The following is a 10,975-nucleotide window of genomic DNA, read 5'->3' on the forward strand; positions in this document are numbered from 1 at the left end:
TAGAATTAGTAATCAATGTAGGTGATCGATGAGATCTTTTCATAAGATAGAGGTGATAAAAATGATAACTAAGGGCATTGGAAAAAAAGAAAAGTAAAAAAGTGAAGTTTTTTTTTTTGATAGATTTGACCTAAAAGAAAAAGAAAATCAAGAAGGCATTGGAAAAAAAGAAAAGTAAAAAAGAAAAAAAAAAAAAAAAAAGAAAGAGAGAGAGAAGATATAGCATTTATATGGGCCGTTCATGGATAGGGCCTTCATATGGGCCGTTCATATGGGAAATGAAGCATGTTATGCAATGCATTCTTGTAGATGGTACGGGCCGTTCAGGATCTAATCATAGACATTCTGATATCTGTCGGTGTCTCGTGCATTGCTGAACATTTAAACTTCAAGATAAAAAGGTACAGTAAAGAACAAAACATTCAACTCAAGCATAAGATCTTCACATGTTGACATCCTCTCTTTATTGGTAGATAGCCTAAGAAGGTAAACTCTGTCCTTCATCATTTGATCTCAATCATCCATATTTCAAAAGATGACTTAGCTCACATTACATCTGGAAAAGTCTAACCTACAACACTGAAGCATAACCTCCTTAAACCGACAGGTGTGTTACAAATGGAAACAAGATGATGGAAGAGAGAACAACATGGCATGCAAGACCAATTCTGAAGCAGGAATGCCGTCGATCTTTTATCTCCCTCGAGGGTTTACAATCTGAGAGAACACTGCACTTGTCGTAGCATCTTCTGCGTCGTTTTCGGAACCGGTGTTTGCTCCCTCGACGACACTAATGCTGTTGTCAAGGGGTTCCATGTGTGGTAGTACGATACCAGAAATACTCTTTATGCTGTTCTCATATGGGTCATCAAGCGAAGAAGTCTCCTCAAGCTGGAGAGCATACTCGAGGTTCCATAGAACATCTCCCATTGTTGGCCTGTCAACTCCCTGTTCTGCCAAGCATTTTTCAGCTGTATCACCATATTTTCTAAGGGAAGTTGCATTAATTTTCCCTGTCAATGCTGGATCTACTATTCTTTCCAGCATTCCTTTCTTCTGCCAGTTCATTGCCCACTCTGCGATGTTTACCTGCTCCCTCGGGAGCACCGGGTTGAGAGCTGGCCTTGCACAGAGAACTTCCAGCAATACGACACCAAAGGAGTAGACATCCGACTTCTCGGTCAGCTGCTGCCTCCTGAAGTACTCAGGATCAAGATACCCGAAGCTCCCTTTCACTGCGGTGCTAACATGGGTCTGATCCAAAGCAGGGCCAGTCTTCGAAAGACCGAAGTCTGCTACCTTTGCAACAAAGTTCTCATCCAAGAGAATGTTGGTCGTCTTCACGTCACGGTGGATGATGCTCTGTGCTGCACCGGTGTGGAGGTAGTGCAACCCTCTTGCAGCACCAATGCAGATCTCAAGGCGCTGTCTCCATGGAAGTGATGGAAGGTTGGCACCGTATAGATGGCTCCGTAAGGGTCCATTTGCCATGTATTCGTACACCAAAATCATCTCAGAACGTTCATCACAGTAGCCAATGAGCGAGACCAGATGACGATGCCGGAGCTTGGATAACATCTCAATCTCTGTCTGGAATTCAGCCAGCCCTTGCTCAGACCTCGGATTCCCTCTCTTGATAGCAACCTTAGTACCATCTTCTAGTGTCCCCTCATAGACCTTTCCAAACCCACCCACTCCAAGAACCAAGTTCTCATCAAACTTGTTGGTCGCATCCAGGATCTCTTGGAACATGAAAACCCGTCCAAGGTTTGTAGATGCCAAAGATATGCAGCTTGCTGTCCCACTCTTCTGAGAAGTTGTCGATACTTTGCTGATGGTGTGGGAGTGGCCATAAAAGGGTAGTGGTAACCATGCATGATCATGGGGTTTAGTCTTTCTCCTGCGAACGATGAAACAGCAGTAGCACAAAGTTATCAGTGTAATGACAGTCATTGATCCCAAGACTATTCCAATTACGATTCCCAACTTATTCCTTCCTGGGGGTGACTCTGGAAGAAGGTCCTCAACAGCATAGACTCCATCTAAGCTTTTCGCACCGTTGCTAATCTTCATGATCTCCAGTCCATTCAGTATAGCATTGCTGAAATCAGCCACTACGTCTGGACCGACGCTGACGGTCATTGTGTTTGAACCATCCGAGGAGTTGGAAACAAAATCCTTGTAGTAGGGCACTGATAGATCACCCTTCAGTGATGACAAATCCAAACTGGCAATAGCAATATCAGAATTGATATAGACATTGAACACAAGTGTGTTCAGAGCCTTGCTAACGATATCGCAGAAGTGAAAGCGGATCAAGTAAAGGAAGTTCTGATCTACCGAGAAAACCCAGGTGATGTTGAAATTTAAATCTGTCACATTTGCATCTCCCATTGTTTCTGCAGTGGAATAGACCAACCTCGGTGCTGTTTCAATGGTGATTCCATCAGGGTAAGTTATGGTCGCAAGATCCGCAGATGCCTTCACGGCGGAGCTGTTGACATGGAGGTACTTGGCATCATTTTCCCAAGTCCTCCCGAGAGAATCATTCTGTGGAGTGAGCAAAGGACCGCCCATATTCAAGCGATACATGGTCTCAAGACCAAGCACAGAGAGACCACTGAAAGGAGCATTAGGTACTGCAAGAGCCTGGTCATAGATCAGCTCATCAGGAACCGAGACGACTTCGATCCCATTCACGAATGAGACAGAACCATGTGATGGGATAAAAGTGAGGGCCAAGCAATCAGAGGTCACGTTCACCGAGTACTCCTTGAACAGGTAAGTGCGGTTTGAGTTCTTGAAGGTGAAGTTGTTCATCAGGACGAACTCATCTGTGATGACGGTTAAAGGAGCAGCGCTCAAGTTATGGCCGGAATTGGCAATAGGATAGAAGTAGAGACGGATCCAGTGGCGGCCCTGTTGCCGGAGATAAAAGTTATAGGAGGCTGGTTCCGAGAAGATACGAAGGGATTGGTATATTGGGGATGGCAGAGCAGAATTGGAGGTGGAAAGGGTACCATCTCCAGAGGTTCTTAGAGAAAAGGAGGATTGCTGTGAATCAGGAAGGAAGACTTGGCCTTGGACTGACACATTCTGGGAAGATCCGCAGGCGAGAAGATAGTTGTCCGCAGGAGTGAATGCAGCAAAGGAACCATCGACGAGAATCAAAGCAAGGCATGCAATGGACAGTCCCAAGCAAATCCGCCTCAACATTTTCAGATTCCCCAGCTAGATTATGAGATGAATCTCTCGAGCACTTCAAGATCACCATTTCCCAACTTGGAACTTGTGGTTCCAGTTTCCATCTTAAAAATCCTAATAATTCTTGATCATATTCTAGAAATCTATGCAAAGAAAATTACCAACATACAAATCTAGATCAGCACATTCTGACGGCTAATATTTCTGATTTCGGTAAAATGGAAACTACAAGGAAAAAAGAAACAGAAAAAAATCTCAGTCGAAAGATTAAAAAGAGGAAATCCAAATGCCAAATCCTTAGTCAAACCAACGGAAATGGATGAGTATATGAAGTCTTTATTTAGGGACCAAAACCAGAGAAGACGAAGGAAAGGAAATAAACCAAGGAATTTGTTCTTCTCACTCAGACGCACCGCTCTCGCTCCAAACTCTGCGTTCAGGCCCAGTAGCACTACTCAAGGAGAGACCAAGATGAGCTGAATGCGCCGACCAAATGGATCCCCCGAGGCTTTGGTGAGACCCAAAGCAGCTGCTTTCCAGCCTGGGGAAGGAGACGAGGCTGTCACCACCTACATGGAGAAGCCACAGGACCCCACACCGGCTATCATCGCCTCTTTATCTAGAAAATGAAAGAACGGAGACATGATGACCAACTTTTGGACGGCAACGAGTGGAGCCAGAGATGTTTCCGTCCGTTACCGGAGATCACGTGCTGCGGGGTTCCTTTTCCTTCCGTCCGCGAACGTAAAGATCTGCAACAGAGTTCTTGCAAGCGGAGAGACAGGACATACTGTTGAATTCACTCGTTGGGGAGTCAATTTAACCCTCCATCGGAGAGAAGACACGTATGCATCTATCGCATCAGGTCCTGCCCTCTTTTTGGTGATGGGAGAGACGAGGTGGACGTACGTGTGCTGCCACGCGGCTACGGAACAAATACTAGGGATGCGTCTTCCCTAATTATTTGCATGTCCTACTAATACATTGTCCACTCTCTTCTGCAGGAGGAAGAATGACTAGTTGCATCCATCGGTGGTTTCGATTTCAGTTTTGCTTTTAGTTTGGAATCGAAACTGTTTATTTTAATTTTAATTTTTTTATTTTAAAAATATCTCCAATTAATTAATTTTAAGTTATTGGAATGAATAGATTCATTATTTGGATAGATGTTTGATCGTTTGTTATTATTATTATTTTTAGTCGAGGTCAAACCGTTAGAATTCGATTCAATTCGGGACTACCTAACCATGATCGGATCTACAGGTCGAACTCGACACATGCATCCCTGTCATGTAATACCAATTGTATTTGTTAATATGGGTTCAACTCCATGTCGGTCGACCATCTTGTTTGTTCTGACGGTTGTCACTTCTATCTTATTATAGAAGAAGGATAACGTAGCATCGAAGAAGACATCTTATTGCCTCGTTATTCATCGATATCATCATTATTATTATTATGTTCATTATTGTTAGGAGAAGATATCATTGACGTCTAAGTCAAACTGATGTGGTTCAGATCCATATGTGCAGTGTTATTTGAGGTGTTTATGAGGTGAAAATATTGAGCTCCCAATGAGATCGTCCGAGGTGCCACCTATACGAATACTAAGGAAGAGAGAAAATTTCTAAGCTAGTCCCTTCAACACCTAATTTAGTAACCAAAGTTAGATGGGTGCAGTCACCAATCGTAAAAAAGTAACATGACCCACTTGCCTTAAGTGGGGAAAGGGTTGGTACATGACCCACTTGCCTCAAGTGGAAAGAGAGTCGATGCTCTCCCCCTCCACTTTGAGCTAGTCTTAAGGGAGTTGGGTTTTCCCAACCTCCATGTCTCAAGGGAGCCTTTCTTTAGGTGCTTTGGCTTTCTCGACCTAGAGGGCTCTCTTAAAGTGGGATAGGTTTTTTCGACTTGTGTCTCAGACATATTTTACCTTATGCCTCTCATCATGATAGATTTCTTTATATGCGGGTTTGGTTTTATCGACTTATGTGTTTTTAGCATATTTTACCATGTGCCTCCTTCCACAGTTGGTTCTTTCTACGCAAGTTAAGCTTTCTCGACTCATGCATCTCAAGCATGTTTTGCTTTGTGCCCTCTCACTATAATGGGTTTCTTCCCATATGGATTAGGCTTTCTTAACATGCATATGCAGCATGTCTTACCTTGTGCCTCCTATCATGGCAAGTTTCTGTGTGGGTCGGGCTAAATACTTTAGTATATTATTGTTGTGTCACTATTAACTCTTTTGTCTTTGACTTATAGCATCACTATATCATGGCCCTTCTCAACCATGTTCAAAATATATGATTAATTAATAATATCTTATGATTGACAATCTTTGGGAGAAGATGGAGGGGCTAAAGAGGGAGAGGGGAGACCCAACACTTACCTATGAAGTAGAGGCTCAAGGAGCCAAGCTAGTGATGTAGCTAGAAGAGGTCGAATGATACCTCACTTATTAGGTTGAACAATTGAGGATGGGAACAACCGTATCATGGAGGACAAGCTACTACGACTTACTCAAGACCTAGACTTGCTGAGGACCTATAACTCTGAGCTTGTTGGGCAAATTATCACACCTAGCAAGTGAATCATGAGTATGACTGAGCAATTGGCTATCTTGAATGAGCAGATTCAGAGTTTAGGCAACAAACTAAGGGCTCCAAAGGAGATGTTGGGGGTTGAGAAGGCCATAATACCAAGGTATTAGAAGGAGACGATCATCGACTAAAAAAGGCCTCTATCGAGTTCAAGAAGGATCTGGAGTTTTGTCATGTTATGTTGGCCTTCATTGAGTCATCGGGTTTATATACCTAACTTAGTCCTTATGTCTTTACTTTGTCATATCGTTGGTCTTGTCCACCTGACCAATCTTCTACTTTTGTAGATCAAGGTCTTATTTTGGATATAGAGGCTTGATCAAGTTAGTGTAGTCTTTTTAAAGTAATGAAACTTTCTTTCCTTAGTTTACAGCATTTACACTTGAAAAATATTCTTTTTTTTACAATTGGTACCAATAATATAGAAGATTAAGGCTTGAAGCTTAGGGGATAGTCACCCTAAGCTGATTATGAGAGATGCCACAGGGGTAGAACTTCTTTAAGCTTACAATGTGTTAAGTCCTTAGTAGCACTACTCACTTTTTTATTTCGAGGTGATAGGCTCCATCTCAAATGACCACGACAACTCGATAAAGCCCTTCCTAATTTGACGTTAACTTACCCCATGATCTAGTTGGATTACTAATTTTAGCTTTTCGACGCACTAAGTCCCCTAATTTGACTCATCGAGAGTGAATACTTTAGTTGTAAAGTTTGGTCATCACTTTATTATATCTCAGTACCTTTAAGTGTTCTTCTGCTCTAACCTCATTGATTAGGTCAAGTCTGGCCCGAAGTTCTTCTTAGGAGGCTTTCTCATCAAAATTCTCAACCTGAGATATTGAAAATACTATTTCAGGTTATAGGATAACCTCAACGCCAAAGGCTAAGCTGAATAATGACTCTCCCGACTCAGTCTTAAGTATTATTCGGGAGGCCCTCAAGATACTCGATAGCTCATCCACCCAAGTGATCTAAGGACCAACTTCTTGAGCCCTTTGAGAATGGATCAATTGGTGATCTCGATAATATCATTGGTCTAAAAATGAGCTATCGAGCTAAACCTTAGTTGAACTTTATTAGATTAACAAAACTCTTTAAACTTTACATTATTAAACTAAATTCCATTCTTGTGATTCTGAATCTTGAGATTATGAAGTAGGAAGATGTCATTGACATATGGGAAAACCCAATGTGGTTTAAACCCATGTGAGATGGAGCCTATCACCTCGAAATAAAAAAGTGAGTAGTGCTACTAAGGACTAAGTTGGGTTTATATACCCAACTTAGTCCTTATGTCTTTACTTTGTCATATCGTTTGTCTTGTCCACCTGACCAATCTTCTACTTTTGTAGATCGAGGTCTTATTTTGGATATAGAGAACAAATGCTAAGAAAATATTCTGCCCATACCTTAGAATATTCGTTCGAGTAAAACCTATTATATGAAGACTATCATGACACAATAATCAATGTCATAAACTATTTAATAGAATCACTTTATCTCCGTTAGATATTGACTTAAGTTTCGAAGAGATCATGCCCGAAATCCACTCGGACTTAGTCTTTATGCAAGTTGGCCACGGAACAAGTGTTCGAGTCCTCTCGATTATCGAGTGAGCATTTTAGCCTCCTCTTCAACCAAATTAAACATATTGAGTATGTAGTCCTAAACTAAGTCAGATAAATATCATTGACGTACTCTCCACCGAGCTCAAGATTGGCCCATTAATGATCGCTTCGATGACACGAGGGAGGAGGTCTTCGTGATGGCAAATGGTTGGGGTGGAAGCGAGAATAGCCATGAAGAAGAGCTACACATAATTCATTAACTTATATAGCTTATCAACTGATCTCAGCTATCCTCTCGATTTGTTGCCTGCCAATGCACTATTAAATGCCCATGTTGCCACCCAATCCACCTTGGACATGCTAATCTTCATACAACAAATATTAGAAACGTCTTCACCCGATCTTCTGTAACAAAAGCCCATCTCGCACAATCTGTAGTAATGGAGACGATGCGCCAATATCGGGTAAGATTTTGATCCCAATCTACCAACATCTTGTATTATGGTTATTGATGTGCTAGGATTATGATTTTGTCTCATCAAATAGATCCCAAACTTGCCCACATCAAGCAATAAAATTTGTCAGATTTTTTTTATTTGCCCACATCGGGTGATGGGAAAGACACCCATATTGGGTAGATCTTGATATGCTATTATCACATTGGGCAAATTTCTACATAGCATAAGTTAAGCTCTCAATCTACCCATGTCGGGCAAGATCTCAATATGCCCATATCAAGTAGCTTATTCTTGATCCAACCATCTTGGGCTGAAATTCAAATGTCGACCTATTCATATTAAAAAAACTGGCTCTAAGTTCAGTTAATCTAACTCACCTCAGGTAGAAATTTATCTGTATACGATCTACTCAAATCAGGCAAGTTAGCTCTATGATAGTGACGCTTGTGTCCACAAAGGACGCATCAACTATTGAGATGTTTTTTTGTCCATGGAGGATGCATTAGATACCTTAGATGCTCTTGATTGTCAAGGATGCATCAGCATTAAAGATGCTTATGTCCATGAAAGATGTGTCAACTACTAAGATATTTTTTTGGCTATAGAGGATGCATCATACACTTTAGATATTCTCATCGATTAAGTATGCATCACGCATTAAACATGCTTATGTCCACGAAAGGCATGTCAACTATCATGATATTTTTTATCCACGGAGGATATATAGCGGGTCAAAGACATCTATATTCATAAAGGATGCATCGAGCATTGGGATGCTCTTATCCGCAAAAGATGCATCACATGTCGAAGATGCTTATGTCTGTAAAGGATGCATCAGATATTTAGATGCTCTTTTTCATAAAGGATACATCGGACGTTGGGATGCTCTTACTACAAAGGATGCATCGCACATCAAAAATGCCTATATCCACGAAGGATATCTTGGATGTTGAGATGCTTCAGGGTCCTTTCGATCGTACTATCATCGTAGAGAGCATCTCAGGCTATGTCAATCATATTATCATCATAGAGAATGCCTTGGGCTGTGTTAGTCATAATGTTGTTATAGAAAATACTTCGAGGTGTGTCAATCGTACAATCATCATAGAGAGCTCTATAGACCATGTTAATCGTATTGTGGTTGGAGGCGAGGTATCCTCGATAAACTACATGTTTAGTGAGTTGGCGGAATGACATTCTTGCGATATGGGATTCTTCTTTTAGCGCCAAAATGATAGTGATAATATTAATGATACTTGAATCAACCCAACTCGATTGATGATCATATGGACAAGAAATCCAATGTAGTCAAAGATGGGGCTCAAATGCTCCCTCGATAGTCGAGAAGGTTCGAACGGTTATTTCATAATCGATTTATATAAAAATCAAGATCACGTGGATTTAAACGTGATTTTTCGTATACTTATGTCAATAACTAACTATGACAAAATAATTTTAATAAATAATCTCTAGCCTCGATTATTGTGCCATGATAATTTTTTAATAATAGATTTAATAAAAAAAAGATTATAAAATATGAACAAATTATTTTCTTAACATTTGTCCTCTTATATCTCGTGATGATTGGCTTCCAGCAGTGCCGGAGGGGGTGGGTCATCGGGGAAGGTCTCCTTCAGGTTGGCCATCAAGGTGTTGAGGAACGGCCGCGGCCGCAGATCCAGCACCCGGAGTATGAAGCTCGTCACATAGGAGAAGACGACATGAGAGATGATGACAACGGTAGCAGAGTGAACGGCTGTAACTCTCTCTCTCTCTCTTTCTCGTATTAATGTCCTGACATGAGAACAGTGAATGGTTGGAAATCAATAAATGGGCGAGTTACGATGAGAATAAAGGGCAGGTTAATTCAGTTATGTAACTGTATTTGTATCATAATCGAAGAAATCCTACCTTTTTGATCATTCTATTATATGAGCCCCCCTCTCCTCTCCATCCATCCAATAGAAGACGCGCTTCTGTTGCCATGGCCCACCACTGCTCGTAAGCAGGCGACGGCCCCATCTGTGGGCCAGGGCGACTTCAGTCCTTGGAAACGCGGATGAAAAAGAACTAGCGGGGCCAAGTGGGCAATTAATTGGGACAGCTAATATTCGACTGCATTTGGTGGGCAGCAACAATTAATGGCCATCGGCTTTCATCCAATACGATCCTACTAGTGTTTCATCTGATCGATCCCTAAATCCAACCCGAGAAGCCAAGTTTTCTTTTAGAAGAACAATTGCATCAAATTAACCATCATATATACACACAATCTCACAACGGAAATCAAAAGGCAAGCGCTCCGTCGATCCCATCTCATGCGACCAAGAAACAAATGGTCCTCGTAGATCTCAGCCTACATGCATAGATCTCATAGGTGGTCTGTGCAAATCCATCTACTATGTATCTACCGGTTGTAGGACTTGAGGAGGGCGCCGCAGAAGGTGCAAATGATGGCCCGCCAGGCCTTACGATGAACGGTCACGTAGCAGAAGCGCGTGCACGTCACCATGTCGGCGACGCTCGCGCAGGCACCGCAGCACGAGCAGATCCCTGCCGCCGGCTTGCTGCTCCGCACCCTCCGCCGCTGATCCACTAGGAAGCAGAAGAACACCATCTTCTCCTTTCTCCTTCCGCGCACCAGATCTCTCTCTCTCTGTCTCTCTCTCTCTCTCTCCTATGTAGATATGTCTCTGTTTGTTAAATGATAGGCCTCATCTCTGCTCTCACTGGTGGACTGCGAGCTTGCAAAGATGAATGCGGAAATGACTGATGAGAAAGGCCGAGAGACGAGCAAGGGAAGAAAGAAGAAACGGAAGGCGAAGCAAATCAAAGAAAGAGGAAGTTGGGAGTTAGAGAGGGAGGAAGCTGAAACGGATGAGCGACGCGTGGGTGGCAATGGGGCACGCGGTTTTGGTAGACGAGGCGAAGGATTTGGAAGGGGATATATCATGAGAACCGTGTGACCACCGTCGAGCAAAACATGATGGATCTGCTGCCGCCTGGTAGGCGCGAAAGAGAAGTTGGCACGGTGACGGGCAGCCTTTCCCACCCCCGCAGTCAACTAACCAAAGGTGGTGAGGAGACGAGACGGATGGCGACCCAAATCAAAGGATCGCGTGCCTTTTCTTGATCTACC

At 42.5% G+C, this 10,975-nt stretch overlaps 2 protein-coding genes across 8 annotated transcripts; both read right to left on the reverse strand.

The window, feature by feature from the left end:
- Nucleotides 1-447: 447 nt before the first annotated feature.
- On the reverse strand, nt 448-3,959 carry LOC103996798 (receptor-like protein kinase THESEUS 1). 7 transcript variants are annotated; one of them, XM_065081815.1, is made up of 2 exons: nt 3,859-3,959; nt 448-3,773 (listed from the first exon to the last, which is right to left on the reverse strand). In XM_065081815.1, exon 2 carries the CDS (start codon nt 3,214-3,216, stop codon nt 694-696), a length of 2,523 nt encoding a protein of 840 aa, XP_064937887.1. In that variant the 5' UTR covers nt 3,217-3,773; nt 3,859-3,959; the 3' UTR covers nt 448-693. The 7 variants fall into 7 exon arrangements, with proteins under 7 accessions (XP_064937887.1, XP_009416070.2, XP_018674156.2 ...); XM_009417795.3 differs by lacking the exon at nt 3,859-3,959 and having other exon boundaries at nt 448-3,347; nt 3,618-3,813; XM_018818611.2 differs by lacking the exon at nt 3,859-3,959 and having other exon boundaries at nt 448-3,429; nt 3,618-3,813.
- Nucleotides 3,960-9,899: 5,940 nt separating this feature from the next.
- Nucleotides 9,900-10,905, reverse strand: LOC135594192 (uncharacterized). Its single transcript, XM_065084604.1, has one exon. The coding sequence runs from the start codon at nt 10,451-10,453 to the stop codon at nt 10,244-10,246; it is 210 nt and encodes a 69-aa protein (XP_064940676.1). The 5' UTR covers nt 10,454-10,905; the 3' UTR covers nt 9,900-10,243.
- Nucleotides 10,906-10,975: the final 70 nt, after the last annotated feature.

Source organism: Musa acuminata, chromosome BXJ1-9 (genome assembly GCF_036884655.1).
Source record: "Musa acuminata AAA Group cultivar baxijiao chromosome BXJ1-9, Cavendish_Baxijiao_AAA, whole genome shotgun sequence".
Classification (NCBI taxonomy): domain Eukaryota; kingdom Viridiplantae; phylum Streptophyta; class Magnoliopsida; order Zingiberales; family Musaceae; genus Musa; species Musa acuminata.

What these genes read in the sequence shown, in the direction of transcription:
- LOC103996798 (XM_065081815.1), bottom strand. Translation starts at nt 3,216, where the DNA reads ATGTTGAGGCGGATTTGCTTGGGACTGTCCATTGCATGCCTTGCTTTG.
- LOC135594192 (XM_065084604.1), bottom strand. Translation starts at nt 10,453, where the DNA reads ATGGTGTTCTTCTGCTTCCTAGTGGATCAGCGGCGGAGGGTGCGGAGC.